Source organism: Drosophila serrata, unplaced genomic scaffold (assembly GCF_035046125.1).
Source record: "Drosophila serrata isolate PLE 108 unplaced genomic scaffold, ASM3504612v1 contig_276, whole genome shotgun sequence".
In the NCBI taxonomy this organism is placed as follows: Eukaryota; Metazoa; Arthropoda; class Insecta; order Diptera; family Drosophilidae; genus Drosophila; species Drosophila serrata.
In genome coordinates, this window is record NW_028257174.1 from 8,388,900 (window position 1) to 8,414,152 (window position 25,253).

General features: G+C 38.2%; 1 protein-coding gene and 1 long non-coding RNA gene across 5 annotated transcripts in view; one reads left to right on the forward strand and one right to left on the reverse strand.

Moving 5' to 3' along the window:
• Positions 1 to 359: 359 nt before the first annotated feature.
• Positions 360 to 25,253, reverse strand: part of LOC110181660 (uncharacterized) — a 222,177-nt gene continuing 197,283 nt past the window's right edge. For 3 of the 4 annotated variants that reach the window (XR_015272410.1, XR_015272413.1, XR_015272412.1), the window contains 8 exons: positions 19,679 to 19,878; positions 12,884 to 12,949; positions 5,312 to 5,451; positions 3,424 to 3,560; positions 2,983 to 3,346; positions 2,834 to 2,911; positions 1,171 to 1,595; positions 360 to 980 (listed from right to left, as the gene is read on the reverse strand). This is a non-coding gene — a long non-coding RNA (uncharacterized LOC110181660). The remainder of the gene's footprint in view (positions 981 to 1,170; positions 1,596 to 2,833; positions 2,912 to 2,982; positions 3,347 to 3,423; positions 3,561 to 5,311; positions 5,452 to 12,883; positions 12,950 to 19,678; positions 19,879 to 25,253) is intronic. The other variant, XR_015272411.1, reaches the window with a different exon arrangement.
• Positions 5,534 to 6,353, forward strand: LOC147643319 (uncharacterized). The gene is made up of 3 exons (XM_086835195.1): positions 5,534 to 5,830; positions 5,920 to 5,935; positions 6,087 to 6,353. The coding sequence occupies exons 1-3, from the start codon at positions 5,672 to 5,674 to the stop codon at positions 6,206 to 6,208; spliced, it is 297 nt and encodes a 98-aa protein (XP_086691321.1). The 5' UTR covers positions 5,534 to 5,671; the 3' UTR covers positions 6,209 to 6,353.

Genomic DNA, 25,253 nt, shown 5'->3' on the forward strand with positions numbered 1-25,253 from the left:
AAACACACACGCACCAATCAATCGATTAAAAACTAAAAGAGAAAAAAAGGGGCAAAAACCTAGAAGTTTGGGAAGTTTAGAGTCTGGCCAGGACCAGAGATCCTGCAGCAAATACGCCCCAGGGACACGACAACCGAGGGGTCCGAAGGATGTCGCCCGGCTGGCCTTTGTCTAATGCGCGCCGCTTATCTCGATATTATTTGGCCATAAAAAAAAAGAGAACGTGGCCACCGGACACATGTCATTTGTTCTGTGGCCAGTTCAGGAGTTCAGACCAAAACCTACACCTGGAGAAAAAATACAGGGAAATGTCCTTCAACTCTAAACTTACCTGATATGGTATGCCATTAAAATTACAATTTACAAATTATAGTATTTAATTTATTATTTCTCACAGTGCACACAGACGCCAGGAGCATGCAAAATGAATAAAGGTGCCCTTGCTTGCTTGCCAATTTATAACTATATACACAAATCTATATATATATTTATAAATGTAGCCGACACCCAAGATGCCGTTGTTTAAGTCTCTGCAGTTTCGCTATAGAATAACTTTGAAATCTCTCCTTCGCCAGCCACCAAACAAGGAGTGTGACACGGACGCCAGGACAAATCGCAACTTTTCACATGTCGCAGCATCGCACGACAATTTCTGCTCGTAAACCCACAATGGGATCGACCGTGTCGGATTCTGCGGGTTCCGTTGATTACTCCTCATCCTCGTCCTCATCCTTGCCGGCCACGCGCGTTTCAAATCCCTTTAGTTACACTGTTTCAAAATTAAATATTTACATTTTGGATGCGGATGCGGCAGTGGCAACGGCGGGTGGCCTGTGTCGCATCGGAATTGGATTGTGGAATGGTTGCTGGATGCCGGTCATCTAAACGTTGGTGGTGGTTGAATAACAGTCCACCAGTCCATCCGTTCATCTCTGACCAGGCACGATGAACACTTGTCGAGCACAAGGACGGCGGCGAATCTATAAAAGAAAATTCAAGGTTTTGATTAAGATTAATTTTTTTAATAATTTGAGAGCAAAAATTCCTAAAACTTAAGATAAATTTACTTAAGAATATTTCAAATTCAATACCAAATTATACAAATATGAAATGCCTTAAATACTCTAGAGAGTTTCAAGAACTTTCAATTATTAAATACAATTTTCTAACCTATTTTCTTTAATTTATGCTGCATGTTTTTGGATAAGAAAAATCCCCTGTTGAAGGAACGCCCCTGTTCCCATCCATATATGATGATTTTTGCATCACTTTCGGGTGGTTTTCCGGGGGCCACTATCTAGTTTTCGATGCGCGTTTATTTAGTAATTTGTTTGGCCGCCGATTTAGTCACGGTTTATGGTTGACATTTATTTTATGGGCGTGAAAAATATATCACTCGGCCAGGACAGGACAGCACAAAGATAGGACATCGGCAGGACATCCCCCGATGGCAGGTGGCCATGGCCATTGCACCACTTAAGCCAATTTCGATGGCGATTTATTGATGCGATGCTGAAGCGATGGGCGTTAGTCTCGCTTCGTGGCTTAAAATATATGGTATTTGCTGATTGAATCAGTGCGGATTCTGATCGGGGCTGTAAATATAAATAAAAGTATTTTGTTTAGATGTAAATGTAAATGTAAGCTTAATTCTAGAAGGTAACTTAGTTAAACTCAAGTACTATAACTTCAATCAGAAGCATAAAACTTAGTGAAGGACTCCTTTCTGACCCTATAAAGCATATATATTCTTGATAAGCATTAACAGGCAAATCTTTCTAGGTATCTCGGGAAGAAAAACAATTCTTTCAAAAAAAGGAAAGTTCAAATAATACAAAATTGGCCAAGTTTTGAATTTTTCTACATTTTAAACTGAGTATGTAGATTTATTACCCTATCAAAAACTAACAGGGAAAAGCTTTCCGAATTGAAATAAATGCTTTTTTGGCTAAGTTGAGATTTTAAATCTTTGATTTTTCCATAAAAATTTTCATATAAAAATATTAATAAATATTGATTCAAAATGGGAATATTTTAAGCTTAATTATAATCGATTTCTGTTTCGAACCTATAATTCAATTCCAAACTTCAAACGTTTGTAAATATCGGTTTCCCAAAGTTAGTTTTCTTTCTTGTTTTCCTTTGCAATAATAAAGGGTTTTCCTTGCAGGATTTTCTACCTGTGTACAGGGACTTCCTTTTTGCGGATATTTTTAGCCACAATTATCAAGGAGATGAGGAAAGGAGAAGGAGGAGAGGACGGAAACCCTCACCATAGAAACTTATTGGCCTATAAACTAATCGCATAATTGCACAAAAGTAATTATCCTTGGGCTGAGAGGCTAGGCTAGGCTTATTATTGTGCAGCAACTATGCCTTACAGCCTGCATATCCTCCTCTCTCTCTCTCTCTCTCTCTCTCTCTCTCTCTCTCTGTCTCTCGGGTTCATCCTTGTTCTGATTTTTCCACCTTGCTGGCCAACTATGCGGCTCATCCGCTCCGCTGCATGCCGCCAGAAGGAAGTGCCCATGCAGGACGACGACGAGGACTCGTGGCGCAGGACACGATGGCAAAACAGTTGGAAAAACACAACACAACACAACAGAATTGAAACGAAACGAAACAAACACAAGGACATGCTCTTTGTTTTGCGAAAAGCGAAAGAGAGGTGAAATTAAAATCAAGCTGTTGATAGCAATCACACACTCGAGAGCCACAGACTGAAATGGATGCAAACACTGAACGTAAAGTCGTTGGAAAATTCTATAAATTATACATTTATTATATTAGAAAAAGGACACCCTTGAGAGAGATCAAAAACTTAGAAACTTACTTGTGATCCTAGTTCTTAGGGGAGTTATCCTTTGCCATAACTGCAGCATAATTTATAGGCTTTTAATAGCATATATTCCTAAATCAAAGTATAAAGATATATATACATATATAAATACGTGAAGAATAATATCCTTAAATGTCACTTACTTTTTCTTTCACTGCACAGATGTCCTGCCGCGGCAGTGGAACGCATGCATCACTAGCCATCACATGGCCAACTGCTTTGGCTTCCGGCTTCTGTCATTGCTCATTCATCATTCCTCCGGTTGTTTGTCATCATTTCAGCTCCCGTTTTGCTGGGCTATTCCCCGTTCCCTAAATCCTTCCTGGTTTTGGGTTGACATCCTGAAGTGGCTCAGCTCAGTTGGCTATAGTTCTTGGCTTGGCTTTTGTTTCGCCTGTCGATTTTGCGTTTTGTAAGAGCGTGCACTAATTAAGTTGAAGCGACTGAACAGCAGATTCCCGATAAGCGCAGGATAAGGCCATTTTGCCCCGACGGATTATCCTTATGCTGAGGATCAAACAAAAGGCAAAAGGAAAAGGATAAGGTACAGAGGGACAAGGCAGCGGCAGCAATAACATCCTTACCCTTCGATTGGATTGACATTTTTCAGATCCCAGGATCATGGGCAATTACCTTCTTGATCTGAAGGGGGATCATTGTGAAGAGTGGTGGTATAATTGCCTCTTTAAGATTTGTGTATGGAGATTAGAAATCAAGCAACCTGAAATGCATGAAAAGAAATATTCAAGGAAATAATAACATGTAGAGTACCCTGTAATTAATTCATAACTCTAATGAAATATATATAAAACTAATATAAACGTAAATTATAAACCACATAGTCTGCTGGTTAATGACCTTCCCCCTTTCCCTCTTCTCTCGATTCCTAACAAGTGATCGATTCTTCCGTCACGAGTGATTCTTAAAGATCACTCTATTGCCCCCATATGAGATGAGACTCTCGTCTCAGCCTGAGCATTTTGCGGCCAATTAGCTGCTGCCACAAAATGAAATCATTTCTCACAGCTATTGCCGGTCTTGGGCAAAAGTAATTAATTGCCAGTGTGGATTCGGCACCAGATCCCGTTCCCTCTTCCCAAGCCAGCAGCCAATCGAAGCGAGAGTCTTCCAAAGACTGGAGGTATTGGTGGGGGAAAGAATAAATACTGGTGGATATCTTCTGCAGACTGCAACCGAGAGAAGCGCATACTTTCCAAGGCAATTATCGAATGCCAGCGTGTCAGCCAAAACCCGAGACTCTCGACTCTCGACTCGAGACTCCCAACCCGATCCCGGTTCCGATCCCCAACTAACCACCAGTCGTCGCCAGGGCGTCGCCGGCTTGCTGGAAGCGGCCTGGTACCTCTCGATCCACTCTGGCGGCTGTGTCTGCAGTTTTGCTGACGCCAACAACGCCTCATCGTGTTTGTTTGGCCGCCAGAGCCGTCAGAGCCGCCACCGCTGCAGCAGCGCCGGGGCATCCATCGCAGGCATTGGCACCATCAACGGACCAGGACTGGAACAGACTGGCAGAGCCACCAATTCCCCTCCCTAAAAATGCTTAAGGGGGTGCCGTTGATGCCATCAGGGATGCCCAGTTGGATATAAGACATAGGATTATGGTTTTTAACTAGAGAATATAATATCATAATGATTCCTACTTACTAGATTTCATTAATAGATATCTACATTTAGTTCTAAGTCTGTTTTAATATAATATTTAGAATAGTTTTTAAAGAATGAAAGCACAAAAGCGAAACTCCAAAATTGAGCTGCCAACTTTATATATAATGTTAACCATAGTTGCCAGATATTTTCGAACAAATCGATTAATTATTCAGATTGTTTTTCATATCAAAAATAACACTTTCTTTGAAGATAAAGTATATAATTTATATAAAAAGACTAAATGTTTGGTAATGTAGTAAAAAGTATGGAAAGATCTCGAGTATTTTTCCCAGCAAGTTGACATGTCTGGCAATCGATAATTTTTCATATGGTCTCTTGAAAAACTTTCTTGAAACTGTACCACGTGCCGTTATTGAAAGTTATTTTGTGAAAAAAAGCTATACACATTCAAAAAGAGTTTAAACTTATATTAATAATTGGTAAGTAACTTTATTTCTTATACCAGCTTGATCCTTGTCATCTCTGGATGCCACCCCTGGCCCCAAAATTGGACTTGCAGCAATGATTGGCTGCTGCTGCTGCCGGTGCTGGTGGTGCATCTTCTCCACGTCCACCCCCCCATACCCTTGCCTATCCCATCCAGTACCCCTTAAGGACACCCTCTCCCCACATTTGCTGCGTTTTCCTTTCGCACTGATCTCCTCCAGCTGTCGGAGCTTGTTAGTGCGCACGCGTGGTGTCTTCCTCTTTCTAGGGAGTCCAACTCCCAGTCCCTGTCCCTGTCCCAGTCCCAGTCCAAGTCAGTGCCATTACGTTGTGGCCTTCTCTTTCGCTCCACCTTACCTGACATGTCTCTGTGGCTCCTCCAGTCTTTCGCCTGGTAGAGATCTCTTTCCCTCTTATTGGCCTCGTGAGGCGTTGATGGCGATGGCGCTGAAGCTGGCGCGCATGCGCAACGCAACCACAAAATTGCATTGCCCAAGCTGCAATGAAACAAAAACAAACAAACCAAAAAGAAATAAGAAAAAAGAAACAACAAAAGAGAAAAAAAGAACGAAAAAAATAATAAAAGCTGGCACAACGTTGTAAGACATAGTTTGTTGCCAGTGTGCACCGTGCGGACCTCCCGCAGATAATTGCCCATCATCTCATCAAGTTCCGCCCAGCTATTTAACGACGGCGATCAGGCAGGAGGAGAAGGCAATGAAACCCACAAAACAAGACACCAAAATGATGAACGCGACCACGCAAAGTAGAAGTAGCTGTAGGATGGAGTTGGGCGATCTGGGAGTCTGGCTCCAAGAGCTTCCGCCGAGGGAGGCTTCAAGAGTTGAGAAGTTAAGCCTCAGAGGGAAGGGAATTGTATTGGGGCAATTCAATTTATATAATTTTTTTAATATTACCCTTAATTTCTAAGAGGAATTCTTAGAAATAACTTGAACTCTTAGTAGTATATAACTTTAATAAGTTACACAATCATTTGTCCTGGTTTTCCTATATTTCCCTCAGAATTTTTTTAATAAAATAATATAAAATTTAATTCACAAAGCTTTAAATTTTATATTTTCATAAACAACTTTCTAAAAAAATCTCTTTCTCGTACTAAAATCTTTTACAGAACTCCTGAAACAGCCTTCGACTGGCGCCACCAACAGCCGTCAGAAGCTCGGGGCGGCCCAGAGCAGAGGAGCTGAGCAGCTTCATCTTTGCCTTGTCCAGGCAAACCACAGGCATCAATAGCACCACCGACGAAGAGGTGCCTCTCCTCCTGATTCTCCTACTGCCTCCCCTGCTTCCCCTGCTCCCTCTTCATCCTTAGCGATCCCAGCACGTTAATCGAGTCATATCGATTTTGGCGTGGTTCGTGTCTCGGACGTTTTGCCAGGGATCCTCCCCAGCTCCAGCTCCAGCTCCATCTCCATCTCCAGCTTGGACTGCATCCCCACAACAAACTCTCTGAGTAACCTGCCCTGCGTACCGATCCCATCAACTGGCTCGTAACTAAATTGAATCCAATTGCAGACAAGAGAGCCGGGCCTAAATAACTGTGAGACATAATGAATGAGTGTTGGCCAAATTGCAATCCGACTGCTCCAGGGTGTTCCAGGACTTTTTCGTCTGGGACTTATGGCACTGCCACTAATATCTCAATTGGCCAGCAAAACAGCAGCTGGTTCGATGGACCAAAGGACCGAAGGAGAATCAGGCCACCCACCTGGCTAAGGAGGGCACCACCTGCAGGGCCAGCTGCCAAGGGCTGCTCCCGGTCCAGCTCCCGGTTCTAGAGCCAGTCCTCCGGATCTCTCCAGGCTCACTGTACACGGTGGAGTAGATTTGAACTCTGTTTTCTTGTTGATTTTAAATTGAATTGAATATTTTTTATCTTTTGCTCAAGGTTTAATATTAGGGATTTATGTAGTTATTTTTCACAACACCTAATTATGATAAATTTAAGCAGAGTTCGTTATTTTTACGGCCTAACTGTTGCTGGTCTAGTTTTTGAAGCTGGAAAAGACTGAGCAAACAGGCCTTAGGCATTGGGACTATTGCCCGAAAAACTTCTAATTGAAGGCAAACATAAGCTCTCGGCTCCCGCTACAGCTCCACATCCTGTGCATCCTCGAGGGCTGTCAGCATGGATGCGGTGGCTCCGTGTTGATGGGTGTTTCTATGCATATTGTACCCACCATTACCAAGAGCGAAAGAGAGGCGAACTTTCAGCCATGTCATGTGTTTGTCCTGCCGGCGTTGTTTTGTGGCAGATCCCTGTCCCTGTCAAGCTTCCCATATACTGTTTGTTTCCCCTCGAAACCTTTTTTTTTGTTTTTTTGTGTCGCTACCTAATGGTCGTACTTGTCCGAAAACGGAACGGGGGTGTTGGCGACATCATCTTGAGCTTCTCCTTCCCGGAGCAGCACTTGACCTGGTTCTTTTATGACGATGCTGCTCTGGCTACGTGTGGCACAAAGCTAATTGCTTGGCTCCCCGGGAAAAGTATCCACCTTCCAGGCTGAGCCACTCAAGCGCTCCAGCTTCAGTTGCAACCCCCTGGAAACACCATCCCCGAAATGCAACTCAAGTCGACGTACATTTTCTACTTCGCTTAATGGCCATGCTGCAGTTGGTTAGACTCCAAGGGCTTTTCCTTGCATTTTTACTCGCCCTCACAGCTTTATTTTCTTCGAAATTCATTAATAAGACAATTGGAAAAGTAGAATTTGTAGAACTTATATGTATATATTTGAACCAAAGCAAATTGAATCAAGCTAGATTTAAGTTTGACAGTCATTTTGTTTCTATTAAATATAAATTTAATAGGAAAGAATGAAAGAATAGTTAATTAACTGACTTGTCCAATTATACAATTCTCGTGAAATTTAAATATTTCATTTCTACTCAAAAAACATTCTTAAGACAAGAAAGGAAGTTACTTCGGAAAGTCCAAAGTTATATAAACTTGCAGTTTCCAATTGAATTATAAGTTCGAATAAAAAATGTATCACAACTAAGCTATAAATATTCGCATTCCTTGAATCGATATTTTAATATGAAAATTTTTATGGAAAAATCAAAGTTTAAAAATCTTATAACTCAGCCAAAAAAGCATTAATTTCAATTCGGAAAGCTTTCCCCTGTTAGTTTTTGAAAGGGTATCATCTGCATACTCAGTTTAAAATGTAAATTTTTGCCGATTTTTGCAAATTTTAATGATGTAACCCCTTTCCTTTTTTTTTCAAAAAATTTAAAAATTTTGAAAATTTTTTTTTATTCCGAGATAGCTAGAAAGATTTGCCTGTTGATCCTGATCAAGAATATATATAATTTATAGGGTCGGAAATGACTCCTTCTCATAATAACAAGCTTCTGACTGAAATTATAGTACCAGGCAAGCTATTAAAAATAAATAATTTACGTAAATTAAGCAATTTAAAATTAAATTGATAATTCAATATTAAAAATACAAACAAGAATAGAAACTAACTGCGGGCAACCCAAGTTTATCTACCCTTGAAATTTGTTTATTGATTTATAGGATAGAACTGGCAAATCGATCTTAACTAAGCTTAAAAAATTCCCATTTTGAACCAATATTTATTAATATTTTTATACGAAAATTTTTATTGAAAAATTCAAGTTTAAAAATTTCATAACTCAGCCAAAAAAGCATTAATTTCACTTCGGAAAGCTTTCCTCTGTTAGTTTTTGAAAGGGTAATAAATCTGCATACTCAGTTTTAAATGTAAATTTTTGACGATTTTTGCAAATTTTAATGATGTAACCCCTTTCCTTTTTTTCCAAAAATTTAAAATTTTTGAAAAATTTTTTTTCTTCCGAGATAGCTAGAAAGATTTGCCTGTTGATCCTGATCAAGAATATATATAATTTATAGGGTCGGAAATGACTGCTTCTCATAATAACAAGCTTCTGACTGAAATTATAGTACCAGGAAAGGATATAAATAATACTAATAAATTAGAAAAAAGTACTGTTTAAAAGAGATATATTTTCATCATTAGTCAGGTTTTCAGTGGCCCATGCACAAATATTGATTTTTTAAAACATATTTTATATGTGTTTCTGAAGGCAAGACTGTTGAAATAATTAGAATTATAAAAGTAAAGAAAATACAAGAGAAAAGTGTGTGAAAAGTGCTTGTAATAAAATGAATTTAAAATGTGTATTTAAATAATTTTAAAAACTATACTTTGAACCTAAAAAATGTCAACTGAGACTAGAAAACAATGAATTTGCAAAGACTTGTGCCTAAATAATGAACTAATAATTAAATAACTAATTCATAAATAATAATTACACAAAAATATTATATATATGTCATACAGTTTTATAAATTCGTGAGAACCTGCTCTATAATAATATTAATAGTCATAATTATATTAATGGTTATAAAAATCAAGCGCCGCTTTCAGAATATAATAAATTGCCAAATATTATCGCAGGAGGGTCTCGTGCGGGTCTCACCGTAATGAAAACAAGAAAAATGCCGACAGTATTTGTTGTGTTTTTTTTAAAGTTTTTTTTTTATAGTTTAGCGTTGGATACCAGGGACCACCGCCTAGGTTTTGGCCCCGTTGCTCCGCTCATAATGCCGCCTTGGCGGCTATTTGATTTACTGAGCCTGTCAGCTTGCCACCACACAGAGCACAAAAGTCCGGGCTATAAGTTACTGTATTTGTATTTAAAAATTAATAATAATATAATATAATTAATCATATAATACTACATGAGTATAGCCATTCAATTAAGGAGTAATTTATTACTTTCAGCTTATTGTTTCTGAAGTTCTATTAAATATATCCTGAAATGTTCCTTAGATGTATTTATTAAGCAAATGCTGTTAAGTACTTTATAATTAAGTATATATTATATGTAATCAAACTCAACAACCAAGTCAATCTAGCCCAGTTCTACGCCTATTAGCTTCAAAGCTTCTTCAACATTTGTATATATCTCCAGCTTAATATTCATTGTTGGTATGTATTGACTACTTCAGAATTATGATTATAAAAAATTATTTGAAAAAATCTAGCGACTACATTATATATTTTTTATATTTCAGATGGTCCAGATTTTCATCCAGTTACTGAATATATCAACCCCTTAAGGATTTGCAGGCTGCCTTGACCTTTTATCAACTCATATTTTTGATATTTCAAGGTTCCAAGTGATACAACGCCACATCCCGATAATCACTTGTAATATAGCCTTGATCCTGGCAAACTTTTCTCTATGTGTATAATGTGTTTGATCCTCTTTTTTTATTTATTTTAGCAATGCCTGAGAACAAAATGAGGATGAAGGCGGCAAGTGCCGCCACACACACACAGCACACACTCTCTATATATATATAAATATATACATATATATTGCCCGACTCTGGCTATATCCTCGCTGTTTCTGACCGCTTTTGAAGGATGACGCCAATTGGCCTGCGTTTTCTTAGCGCCAACGCGAGGCGGCGAAAGAGACAGCCTGTGTGGCTGCGAAAGAGACGGGGCCCACAAGAGGAACATGGCATTTTTGCCGGCCAGAAGCTTGGTGGCGCCTCAAGTAGCCGGGATTGCACAAAAAATACAACAAAAATCAACAAAAAACAAAATAAGAGAAGAGCTGGAGATGGAGATGGAGATGGAGGAGCTGCAAGCGCATAACTCCGCTGAGGCTCACAGGCTTTGGCTCAGGCGGCGGCGGCATCGGCTTCTGATCAAACGGCAACGTCTTCAATGCCCAGCAACAACTACAACAACTACTACAACAACAACAACAACAACATCTCCAACATCTGCAATAACAACAAGAACAATCGGCCAGTTTGAAAAAGCCTTAAAACAAAAGCGCGTTGGTAGCCAGCGAAACTACAATAAAAAATAAAATAAAACTACATTAAACAAGATGGGTGAGTTGTTTAAAGCATTTAAACAACGAAGTTTGGAATACCCTAACTAAGATTTATAGAGATTATTTTAAGTAATATATTATATATAAGAAATCTACAAAAAAGTGGGATTATACTACTTTAAAGCACCAGGCTAGCTCATGTTAAGGTAGAACTTACTCCGGGTCTCGATTATACTATAATAATTAAACCTAACCATTGATTTTTTTATAAGATTATATGTATTATTATTAGATTTAATTAATAAATAAATAAAGGGCATTAACCAAACCTCGTTTGAGTTGAATTTTGATGGGGATTTCGGGGGTGCTCCCAAGGAGGTTTCCAAAACAGAGACAGAGACACACAGAGAGAGAGAGAGAGAGAGAGAGGGGAGCCTGGGCAATCCTTGAGTCGTGTTCTTTTCATGTCCTTTTGCATTTAAGTGTGCACTCGTTCGATTTCGTTTTTTTTTATTCTTTCGGATTGGATCGTCTTTATTTTGAGACAACGACGCCGGCAAACGGAGCAAAACCCCAGCCCCAAGCCCTACCCCTTCCTTCCCCTCCTGTCTTTTCCTCCCCCTATCCCTCCCCCTGTGTGTGTGTCCAGCGACATCTTCGGCAAAGTTATTCAAGTGGCGCCAGTCAAACATTTTTTTGCCCAAGAACAACAACGAACCGGGGCAGCGGCAATAAAAACAACAACTTTTCGGGACTTTCAAGACAACAATGAATGGCGCTTCACACACACATATATATATCTATATCTATACGTATATAAGGGTAGAAGGAGCAATGACCAGTGACTCTCAAACTATGACCAAAATGCAACCAAAATTGATCCTTTTAATTGAGGAAATTGCTTGTTTAAAAATCTATTAACTATGAAGTTAAATTAGAATTGATTAAATCATTAGAAGAAAAAATGAACTTATTATGTCTTTAGACAAACTGTCTTCAGATACACTTTTGTAAGGACAATTTTTGTATCCTTGGGTATTATGGTTTTAGTCAGAAGTTAAAAACGCAGTGAAGGAGTCAGTTTCCGACCCTATAAATCTTATATATTCTTGATCAGCATTAAAAACTGAATCGATCTAAGTATTGCCGGCATAAATACAAATTTTTTCAAAAATGTTCAATTTTTGCAAAAAAAGGAAAGGGGTTACATCATTAAAATTTGCAAAAATCGGCAAAAAATTTACATTTTAAACTGAGTATGCAGATTTATTACCCTTACAAAAACTAACAGGGGAAAGCTTTCCGAATTGAAATTAATGCCTTTTTGGCTGAGTTATGAGATTTTTAAACTTGAATTTTCCATAAAAATGTTCATATAAAAATATTGATTAAAAAATATGAATATTTCAAGCTTAGCTTGGATAGGTTTCCGACTTGATTTTAAAGATAAACTTTATGTAATAATTATTTATTTTACACGTATGTCTGGCATTTATTTCTTTCATTATTTAATCCTAAAGTTGAGTCTGACAAAAATTAGATTAATTTAAGCAATTTCGAAGCTCAAGACAAATAATTCTCCTACAGAACCCAAACTATTTTTGAGCTGTTGTTTATATATAATTAAAAAAACTTTGTGACAACAACTCCCTTTCCATTCTATTCTTTTCTGTTTTGGATTTCACAAAATGCTTTTCCAGGGGTTGCATTGGTATTGGGGTTGGCAGGACGACACACAGTGGGTGTTGTTGTGAATGCAGTGAAAAGTCATCGACAGATTAGCCAAACAATTTGGTGTCACATTTGCCCCAAGGACATTCGGACGGGGACCAGGACATCGAGGAGAAGACATCAGCTGCCGCTGACATTGCTCTCGCTGCGTCGGATGTTTCAATTCGCAAGTTGCGCTTCCTTCCGATCACGTGGCCCAAACGCCAGCGGCGGCCGTTCACTTCCGCCCGGCCGATAGCTTCCGTCCGTTCCCAAAAACAGTCGCCTTTGGAGTTGTCCAAAGGATTCCCCTTCTCACTTATTCCCCATATATGCTGCTAGACTTACCATCATCCAGTCATTCAGCCATCCATCCATCCGCTGGTCCAGCCAGGACATCTAAGCGTTTGTCCACTGAAAGCAGAGAGGAAAAGTTAGAGAGGAAAATATTTATAAAAGGTCTGAGATACATTTATAAATATAAAATAAATATTAAATAGATTTAGCTGGGTCACAAGTCGGTTTTAATTTGGATTAATATACATATGTAAATATAACTCAAGCTATAGTAAAGTATATTTACTAATTAAATAAAGACTAGAGTCCTAGAAGGAAACTTAAATTAGACATACAATAAAGTTAGAAAGGTATATTTTTATATATTTTCCTATAGAAAGAGTTTTACAATTACTCCTCACTTTTATTTATAATTTTCTTTCTGTGCATTTACAAGCAGTTTTTCAGTTCCATTTCCACCAGCAATTTTTTCCCATTTCCATTCACCCCGCGTGACAATTACTCATGAATACATTTTGCGCCTGATAAAAGTACGCGAGGGGGTGGCTGGCAGCCGTTTGCGTTTTATTTATGGTTTTATTTGTGGCAACACAAAAGCCTTGCCACGAGCCAGGACTCGAAGCAGTAGCAGGAGGTGGAGGGAGGATGTATCAGCTCAAGGATGAGCTCTCGGGACGCGTCATATGTTTGTAACTGTAACTGCTACTCGTCGCATATCTGGATATATATATCTATAGCTATATCATCCAAATTCAACCTCCCTGCGACTGGCTTCGTATCTGTATCTGAGTGTTCAGCCCCATAACCATAAAGTCAATTTATTTATTAAGTTTTTATCGCAAACGTCGTCGTCGTCTCTTGGCCACAATGGAGTCCTGGCAAAGGATACTCTCTCTCTCTTGGAGAAAGTGTGTGTTTGGGGGAAGGTTGAGCTATTAACTAGTTGTTTTTGATTTGATTTGATTTGATCGGATCTGTAATGTGTTTTGGCCACTTTGCGGGTAGTCCCCCAGTTCAAGGACAATTAGCTTGTGTCTGAGATGTGAATATTAAATGCTTTTAAAGGTTAAGCTAGTTCCTATTTATATAGGAAATGAATATTTATAGTAAATATTTTATATAATAAAGATTTACGTTATAAAATATCCAACTTAAGCAGTACTATAAGAATTATAAAAGAATGTAATAAAGTATTATACATATATTATCAAAAAAGGGAGCAGACATTGGGGAGGTGAAATTTGTATACTTTTGGATTGTGCAAATCGATCATAACTCAGCCAAAAAAGCATTAATTTCAATTCGGAAAGCTTTCCCCTGTTAGTTTTTGAAAGGGTAAAAAATCTGCATACTCAGTTTAAAATGTAATTTTTTGTCGATTTTTGCAAATTTTAATGATGTAACCCCTTTCAGTTTTTTGCAAAAATTGAAAAATTTTGAAATTTTTTTTTTCCTCCCGAGATAGCTAGATTGATTCAGCTTTTAATGCTGATCAAGAATATATAAGATTTATAGGGTCGGAAATGACTCCTTCAATAAGTTTTAAGCCTCTGACTGAAATTACAATACCCTACACGGGTAAAAATATTAACTTTGTAATAATAAATAGCGCATTAAGAAGAACGTTACAAAAATAAAGTAAACAACATATCTTTGCCAAAAGTTTGTAGATAAAATTTAAAGCGGAACAAAGACTAAATATATTAAAAATCAAGCCATGAACCTCTTGGTTTGCCTTAGGATTTCCAAGTGATTGATCAGCAAGTGAATACTTCTGGTGTTTAGCTTGTTTTTAATGTAAAATATTCCTTTAATTTATTACTTTAAAATCCAGAAACCTTTTTCTAACCTTTTTACTAATGTACAAAAAAAGGTTGTTTTAATCTATTTTTAAAATATATATATTTTAAGAAAACTAACATAAACTAGTGGAATAATCTGTAATTCTTATTTTCATATATATATTTCCTATACAATTGCTTCACTTTTAAACTCTATTAAGTGCATCAAGTCGTTGCCCCTTTTATGTACTATTGCCCACCCTAAATTTGGACATTTTTGCCCTAATTTCCAAAGTGCTGCGACAGTTAAGGCTATCCGTGCTTAATGGCACGGAAATGAAAATCGTTGAGCATTATCCACCATTTTTCCCGCCGCTCGACCACTTACCATTTGTTTTAATTCACGAAAATTAAGCAGACGCCTACGCAGAAAATTCTCACTCAATGTGAGCGATCACCCCCGTTTAACCCATTAGCATTACCATTTATTTTATTTGCTTTTCTGTGTGTCTTTTTGTGTTTCTTTCAGCCAAAGGCAGCTGGATACGCGGGTGCTGCTTGTTGTCCGGTATGTAAATTAACTTAAATAACCTAGAAATTAATTAGCAGCGATTGAGATCGCCCCGATAATGACAACACACACAGAACAGAAGAAAACAGGACAGAGCCCAGCCTGAACAAGAAAAGATAATACCAGAAACAGGCGCGATCGGTGATCGGCGGGCGACCACCGACTGTTCCGAGTGGTTTTTCAGTGGTTCCGCTTTGGGTTTTAACCCTTTGCTCCTACATGTTCCCATTTTTGGCCTCTGTAGTTTCCTCAGTATATATATATCCATTTTTTTTTGGCTTTTCGAGAACGTCGTCGCTGTGGCGGCGACAGTAATAATGATGCGTTTATCCAAAACGAGCATCAGATAAGCGCCAGCCGGAGGCGATCGACAAGTTTGATAAGGGGCACTGCCTGATAACAGAGAGAGATGGCTATACCAAGGGGTACACTGATAGAAAATAGGGAAAAAATTAAGCCACAGATTGTGTAGAAATAAAACTGTAATCTTAAGTAGTCCAAAAAATTACTCTTTTTCCTATATTTTCATGGAAAACCCTAGGAAAATTATATAGTAATTATGGCCAAATTGTAGTCTTAACGAAAACTAATAACAATAATTTAATAAAATTTTTTAAAGTCATTGTTTTATGTAAACTGTTAGCCAATAGAGGTTTCTTATTTATTTGTTTTTTGGTTTAAGCTAATTTTAAATGTAGAATGGAAGTTTATTTCGGGTAACCGATGTCACCATAGAATTCCAGTTTAACAAAAGTTTGGAAAAATCAAAGTTTAAAAATCGTATAACTCAGCCAAAAAAGCATTAATTTTAATTCGGAAAACTTTCCCTTGCTATTTTTTGATAGGTTAATAAATCTGCATACTCAGTTTGAAATGTAAATTTTGTCAGCAAAAATTTAAAATTTTTGAATTTTTTTTCTGCCAGATATAGCTAGAAAGCTTCGCCTGTTGATCCTAATCAAGAATATATATAATGTATAGGGTCGGAAATGCCTACTTCACATAATAACAAGCTTCGGACTAAAATAAGAACTCAATTTTAATTATTTGGTATTATCACTTATCCCCAAATTTTGTTTGCAGTGTTCAAAGAGAGGACAGCGTGTGTGCACATCATTCAAATGCCAATTAAAGGCGCCGGCTTACACAGAACACAGAGACCTCTGAGAACGGTCCTGCGATCGAGTTTGTGGCTGTAGGACTTTGAAGGTGGAGTGCACCGATCCGATCTGATCCCAAAACCAAAAAAAAACCCCTGAGCAAACGGATCCTGGAGAACCGAGAAGAAGGCTGAAAGGCAATCAGCTGTCATTTGGAGGCAAACAAAGTGGACATGTCCCGTCCTCATACCCCCTACCAAAAGGGGTCTCTCTGCTCTCCTCTCCCGGCTTGGTTTCAGTTTCATTCGGGACACCAAACTGCAGATACCCTGCGGTGAGATGAGGACAGGTTGTTGATGATCTAACCCGATTCGAATCATCATAGTGGCGTAATGAGGTCTAATCACCTACCACGCTCTAATTAAGGGGGGATCTTTGCCAGGTGCTAAGATGGAAGGGTTAACAGATGATTTATAATTGATTCCAAAGAAGGGGAAAGTGTGTCTAAATTTTAATATTATTATTATAGATCTCAATATACTATAATTAATACTTGAAATACCATTATATTTGCAGAAAAGCCCTTGTAGCTTATTGTCTCAACCCAATTGCTTCCGAAAATAAGGCAAAAACAAGTGGGAAATGGTATGAGACTGACATCGGGCCAAGACTGGGTACCCCAAGACGAGGCCAAAACCAAAAGCGAGACCCAAAGCGAGACTGACACTGACTGAGCTCCACTCCACTCCACTCCCCTCTCCACTCTCCAGCGCCAAGCTCGATCCATTGTGATTGCGATTGTGTTGGGGACCGGCTCAAAAGCGGCGCTTGGATTCGCGACTTGCTCAGAATTCTTCCGGCGAGGAGCGAGCGGGGAACGGAGTCCCAGCTTCCAAAGCCTTCAAGGCAAGGGGCCATTCATCGATCAAGTTTGCAAGCGCCACGACGAGAAAGGCGAAACGTGAGGCACCAGAAGCTGCAGCACTGCAGCACAAACTGGCAAAAAAAAAAGCAAACACAACCAAAAAGGAGCAAGAATCTGCTGGCTAAGATCTCGTCTCTGAAGGCCCATTTGAATACTCCCAAACTGCCACTCGCATTCGTATTCGTATTCGTATTTCTTAAGGCACTCAAACAAAAATCAAAAGAATTTGGTCTTCAAATATTGAAAACTAGTTAAATAACATTAACTTTTTACTGTGAGGGAAACATATTTGAGAGTGGCATCATGTTTTAAGGGATTCTGTCAGTTTCATTCTTAATGGTTTGAGATTTTTGATTGCAAATCGATATGTATATCCGATTTTAGACAATCTTTGGCTTCTTGCTCTTCTTATTATATAAAGAATACATTTCTTTTAGCTGTATTCTAACTAGCTTTATGCTAATTTTTTGGGTAAATCCAAGTTTTTCAAATAGCATAACTCAGCCAAAAATGCATTAATTTCAAATCGGAAAACAGTTCTGAGCTAGTTTTTTTACTGTTAATAAATCTCTTTACTAATTTAAAAATCTTAATTTTTTCAAATTTTGACAATTTTAACGATGCAACCCCTTATCTTTTTTGAAAAAAATTGCAAAAATTTTGTTTTTTCCCGACATTGCTAGAAAGATTCTCCTGTTTATGCTGATCAAGAATATATATGAATTATAGGGTCGGATATGACTCCTTCTATACTTTTCAAGCTTCTAAATAAGATGATAATACCCTTGCAATAATATATGTATGTAGTTATAACATATAAATATTTACGTTCCTTTAACACTGTTTTGGAATTCTAGAAAGAAATGAATGAAAGAATTCAATGGTAATAATATTTTTTAACTATATCGTTTTCCCTAATAATTGTTGAAATTTCAAGAAAAACATAAATTTATTGTGAAACATATTACCCTTTTCTTTTAAACTGGCAAAAAATTCTAGTTGAACAAACATCTCTATCTTTATCTAAATCTCTACCATGGATACCCTTATATATAACCTGGTGCTATGTAATTTTTCTTGTTTTCTTAGCACAATTTTTCTAGCTGTGTAGCCTCGCTTGCTTTTGCTGTCGCTGTCGCCAAAAAAAGAGTAAAGCCAAAGCGTCGTCTTCATCGCAGCGCCAATCGGAAGGAGAGCAGCTCATTGTCTCAGCTCGGCCCGGAATCGGGACTCAAGATTGGGAAGGGAATAGGAGCAAGGGCAAGGAGCAGGAGCAGAGGCAGAGGCAGGAGCTCCTGATGCCCAATGCCCGATGCTGTGAGCTGGAAAATCAGCGGATCAGCAGGCATTTTCGGGATTTTGTCTTTGATCGACGACTGTTCAAACTCCAGTGAGCTGACATCGTCTGGAGGCCCGATACCGTTGTATGGCCGCATATCCCCCGGATCTGCATCTCTGTATCTGCATCTCTCAGACCGAATTGTATCTGAAACTGAAACCGAAACTGAAGTTGAAGTTGAAGCTGTTGCTGGAAGTGGAAGTGGAGGTTTTTTTCTCTCTGTTTTGGGCTCCGACCGGCAATTGATTCGCAATTCCATGGGCCGAGCATTGATTTTGATCGACCACGACAGGCGCGCCAGCCGGTCGCCTTCAGATCCGATCCCCTCCAGCCGTCGTCGTTCCTGATTTTCTCCCCTTTTCTCACTGAATTTTGTATATATGTTTTTGTTGTATATACATATATGTAGGTATTGCCCCCCCTTAAGGCGAACGCAAATTTTATTGACAGAGCCAGTTGGCAGCCAAGGATCTCAAGAATTGGGAATCGAAGCCATTGAGCCGCTGATGAGTGCATCATTTGGCAATCGTGTGAATATGAGTTCAGTGAATTGAATGTATAGGAAAATGTAAAGATAGAATTATTGAAATCTATACAGTAAAGTCATAGAAATCATTATTAAAATATTTTACGGAGAACTAGGACTTGTTTTTCCTTCCAACAAAACCTCTAAACCTTTATAGAAATTGTATTTAAACCTAATGCAAATTGTAAAAGCTAAAGCAAAAGTGTCAACTGATGTCTATTTTAATATAGAATTTTATCAAAAATAAAACCCATTACTTGAATGATGAGCCATGGATGAAATATGTCCCCAAACTCAGACCCTTTTTCCTTTCATTTTGTTTGCCAAAAAATTCAGTGGCAAGAAGAGAGGATTCTGGGGATTTTGTTTTATTTTATTTGTATTTTATATTCTTTTTAAACAGTCATTTGCCGGACCATTTGTTGTGCAGCGTGGCATCACTACAAAGCGCCCCACGCTAATTGCCGCAATTAAGTGCACAAAAATCTAACGACAAAAATATGTGGCATGCGGCATGCGGCAAGCGGCACGAAGAATCCCCCCTTTTTGCGACAAATGATTTAGCAAAACTATCAGGTAGATTGGACCCCGAAAAGACTCTTACCTGTCCCTTTTGTTGTCCGGAATTTTGGCGTTAAATGCTCTGCGCCCAGTTTGCGCTCTTTGACTCCTTTGATGTTAAATTAGCGCCGAATGTTGCTCCGGATTGTGCTACTTTCTATATAAGATAATGGTTGGGGCGAATCAGCAATCGGTTGGATCCTTGTGATCCATTATCCAAATGACACGAACCAGGCGGAAAATCTAGTAGAAATAAAGGGGAGATCAGAATGACAGACAGGAGTTTATAGAGTTTCCAAAAGATTCCTAAGATTTTTGTTAATTTTTAGATAGCCAAATTTAAATTAGAAATATATATCGTACTATATATATTATATTATTTTATAGTACTTTTATTATATTATTTTACTGTTATTATTATTATTTGTACATTTGTAGAACAAATTTGAAATTATTATGTATATTTGTATATCAACATATTGTTGAGAAATCAAAGTTTAAAAATCTCATAACTCAAAAAAGCATTAATTTCAATTCGGAAAGCTTTCCCCTGTTAGTTTTTGAAAGGGTAATAAATCTACATAGTCAGTTTAAAATGTAAATTTTGGCCGATTTTTGTAAATTTTAACCCCTTTCTTTTTTTTTTGCAAAAATTTAAAATTTTTGAAACAAATTTTCTTTTCTGCCAGAACGATTCGTCTGTTTATTCTGATCAAGAATATATATGATTTATAGGGTCAGAAATGCCTCTTTCTCTACTTTTCAAGCTTCTGACTGATGCTAAATAACTTTGAAAGGATATAAAAATAATGATTTGCACCTAGAGTACATTTTCCTCCTGCTGTCTTCTGGGTTCAGGTAAATCTTAAAACTGAAAACTAAAAACTGAGTTTATAAAGAGTTCCTTTCTCAACTCCTGACAAAACTCCTCCAGACTCCAGACTCCATCTCCAACTCCGACTCCTACACTTTTGCTTATCTGAATGTCGGCAGGAAATTTGCGCCGCTTTGATATGATCACCGACGATGACAACGGCAACACAGCACAGTGGAAAGTGTCTATAATTTTGCTAAAATAATAACTCTAATATATATAAAATAATAAACAATGATTTATACAAACAAAAAATTAAGAAAATATTATTTATTTTTGCCAGTATTAAAGCAATTTTTCGATCTGATTTTTAGATTTACCCAGACAGAACTTTAAATTTGTTACAAAATCAATAATATAAAGGTTCTTTGATATATTTTTAATCAAATAAATAATAGTGATTCTATAGATTTAAAAAAAAAACCCTTAATTTTGTTTTATATCAAACATTTAAGAAACACAAACTTAACCACTGTGAAAACGTTTGCTGAGATTTTGTGATGGAACAATATTTTTGCTTTGTCCGTCCGCCGTTTTTGTTGTTTTGGGGGCATGTCAAGCGCCAATTGGAGCCACACTTTGCCAGGAGGCACAGCGAGGGGGACAGAGGCGGGGAGGGGGATGCTGGGAGAGTCGAATTCGGGGACTTCTAGTGGCTCCGGTGGCTCCAATGGAACCGCCGCTTCTGGCTTCTTCCTGTGCTGCCGCTCACGATGACGAAGCGTTGACAAGGCGATGACAGATTTCTGCGAATTTTTCGCATTAGGCTTTGAACTCGAGCATTTGTTTTTGCAGCCAGTGGAACTGGGTCGATGAGCCAGTGCACTGAGAGAATAATTTAGAGACCAAACTAAGGTATGAACTATGCAAAAGAGATACTATAAGTAAGGTGTTCATTTCAAGAAAGATATTTGGTTAACAACTTAGTTAAATAGGCAAAATATATCATTAATTATTATGACTCAATATAATTAATACATTTTTCTACTATATATTTTTCTCTGTGCACCAGAGGGAGATATGGAACTGAGAGGGGGGTTTCTGAACGGCGCTACTGTTTTCGCTCAAGCGCTTCGCTCGCCGACGGCTCGGAACGGCGGGCAAATGGCGCTGGCCTTTGATGCTAACGGTTCTAGAGATGCGCGTCGATTTCCACGGAAATTGCTAATAGAATCACAGACCAGTTGGTAACCCCTTCCCCCCCCCCCCCTACTCTACATCCCCCTCAATTGAGCCAACTTTATCAAAGGGTTGACTTTGTCCGAGCGCCAAGCTCTAGTCGCCTTATGTTTTTTTTTTTCTTTCGATTTCATCAGAGAGGATTCGCTTGGAGGATGCTTATGATGATGGAGATTTCCTGGTTGAGAATGGGTTAAAGAGCTAGAGAGCTTTTTGTACAGGGGTTAAAAGGAGACCAGAAGCACCTGATAATGGCGACACGTAGCTCATTTATGACGGCGCCTGTGGGAAAATGTTAAACAGCGGCCAAAGATACCTTTGCCACAGCTCAAAAGGCACTTGGAAAATTATTAAGAAACTGAAAACTTTAAAGATTTCTTTTTCGTACTAGATACTAAGCTTTAAAATGTATTAATTTATCCGATTTTTACCAACTGCATTTAAAGAAAGATTTAATATTTACTAAAATGTATATTATATTGGCCTAAGTTACCTAGGCTACTCTAATTTCCCCTCAGTGCATCTTAGCCAGCTTTTCTCTATTTAGGGTGTGACTCCTTGGCTCCCCAGTAATAGCTCCCAGCTCCATCATGTCCATGTCCATGTCCATGTCCATGTCTAAGATCTCCGCCACCAGATGCCCTTTTGACCAACAAATCTGCACAAAATGCCAGCAAGTGAATGGCTACAGAAACAGAAGCCAAAAGGAGCTCTCCCCTCTGAATGAGTTTCGTTAAAAATAAACCAAGAAACTTGGAATGTGTAATATTGTGTGCCATGGGTTAAGAGTTATGGGTGTCGAGTGCCAACAAAGATGTGAATGTTAGATGATAGTCTGGGAACCTGGGGAATTATGAATAACTAAAACTAGTGGAGTTGAGCAGGAAAGGGTGGCATTAAATGGGTTAATAAGAAATTAATACACAGAAATGGTTTATATATTTTAAATAACAAATATATATCTTTATATAGTAGAAATCTTCAATTAAAAGTCCTAATGTTGAGCTTTCTCTTTGGCATTTAATTAAATTTAAAAATTCCTTTAAGAAAATACGTCCAAGAAATCCCTCTAAAAACCAACTCCTGGCAGGACTTTTGTCTCTGCTACAAAGCAACATTTGTGGTTAATGACGGGGCACGTCGTCCGATATTGCTGATATCCTGGCCATATCCTGGCAATATCTCACAAGTGTGCCTCCCCAGCAAATGAATCTCGCTACCTCCCTTCCTCCCACACTGGTCGTCATTAGACATCGCATTGTCACAATATTTACGGGTGAGTGGTTGGTGTAGGTCGTTGATAACTATCTCTAACCGATCGATCTGCTAGATATAGATAGTTAAAGGCCCCACCCCGGTTTTACTGGTGACTTTATTCAAGTGCACACGCGTCGCATGGCTAAAATGACAAAAGACGGCGGCCGCCGTCGTCGTCGTCGTCAAGCCATTGAGATTTAATTGCACAAAACGCCAGTTGAGCAATAAAATTTATGACCTACAAATAATAGGTCGTACGAGATCCGAGGGGTATATATGGAGGGGCTATAGAGCAACCATATACCCGACGACTAGTACAATCGGTAGCAATCGCAGCTCTTTGATGAATATCGACCAGTGGCAACGGCGGCAATGACAAACTCAAATGAAATGGCCCTGGCGAATGAAGAGCTAAGCCTCAATTAAGTGTGGGAGGATGGGTTAATAAACCCGTTAATATCTAAAGAAAACTATATGGGGATATTGGGAAATAATTTTCAAACCAAAATTCAGAGAAATTCAAGATTTCTAAAGGCTTAAAACTAAGTAAAACAAAGCTCTCTTAAGATTAATTAAATATATCTCTCATAATTCTTATATTTAAATTTCTCTTCTCCTCTGAATCGATAATAAACATGTTAATTGTTTAATTCCTGATTTTAATTCGGCTTTCTTTCAAATATCTTTGCACATCTGCTGTTAATTCCACAGATCTCTAAATATATTTTATATGGGGGTGATGGTGGGTTTTGTAAAATCAGTCAAGTAGATTTAATTGCCGCTGTAACCCTCAATTGCAATCTCTATGAGATTGCCTCTTGTGCGTTTTCCCAGTTTTCCTAGTTTTTAGTTCCACAAAAATAGTCTCGATTTCATCTCTAGATTCACATAATTCCCATTGATTTCAATTGCTGGCGGCCCAAATATCGATTACAATGCGGAAAACAAAGGGCGGGAGGATGCATCCACACACACACACACAGACACAAAGGAGTTTAGTGCAACAATGGACTGAAAGGACCAAATCGTTTAAGGCCATTAGAACCGGAGCTACCTGAATCTGGTACCTCCGGAGTTCGGAGTTCGGAGTCCGGACTTAGGATCACTTAATTCCCCTTTCTTCTTCTGGCATCACTCCCCCACCCTTCCACCCACCTTTTGTGCATTGTTTTTCCAGGATTTCCACATGTGTAATCGATAGGCAGGTGGCGCTCCTATCGATTTCTTTAACAACTGTACTAAAGGTAACTCTATATAGTGAACAGAGAGTGGGTAATGTTTTTCCTTAATTAACAATTCAATGGAAAAGACAATTTAGTTGACGAAAATGTGTGTAAACTTCACTGGGTATTTCTTCATTAAGAAAAGACTAATTATTGAAAGAAGATAGTTCTCTGACTTGAATTATTATGGATATTAAAAGCGGGAATGTATAATACTTTGGTACCTTAAGAGAAAAATAAGTTTCTAAACACAAACGACATTTTAAACAAGTTTTAATAAGATACTAAACATCTTATAAAGAAATATAAATATATATATGTATATATTGGTATCTCAATAAAATATCTAAAAATCTTTTAACAAAATTAACAAATTCCCAGATGCTTTACGAAAATTCATTTATTTTAATATTTTTTTCCTGAATAGTTATCCGGATAGTTATCCCAGGTTTCTCTCTCAGATAAAACCCATTTCCTTTCTTCTAAACAATTCTTAGCATCCTAAATACCACAGATATATTCGTTTTTCAACAAATTTATAGACATTCTCAGGGGAAAAAAACAAATAATCAGAGTTAGGGGACATCAAAAACGAATGACACACCGTTCCGCCAATGGAGTTGGTTGGTACCCATTTGCAGATCTCTTTTCTTTACCAATTGCCCAACATTTTGTCAACGGACCGACAACAAATGCCGCCCCTAATTACAGGCTCCCATGGATCCCCTCTTAACCCTTCTTCCTACACCCCTGTTTTCTGCTTGCCGCAAATCGCAAAAGCGTAAAAATATGTGACAACGCCCGGGGCAGCGGTCCAATGGTCACCGTTCGTTAGGCCAGTGCACTGAGCGGAAATTCAAGTACCTAAGTACTTTGTACATATTTTCAGGATTTTAATATAATTTAAATCTTATTTTAATCCACATTTCTAACTACATAAAGAGCTCTTTAGTAAAAGTATATGGTATAATTTCTTTGACTCACTTTAACTACTTTTTTTCTTGTTTAATATTGTCTAGAAAACTCCTCAAATTTCTTACAGTGTGAGGGTCTTATTGGTCGCTTCGCTGACCGCTCCAGTTCAC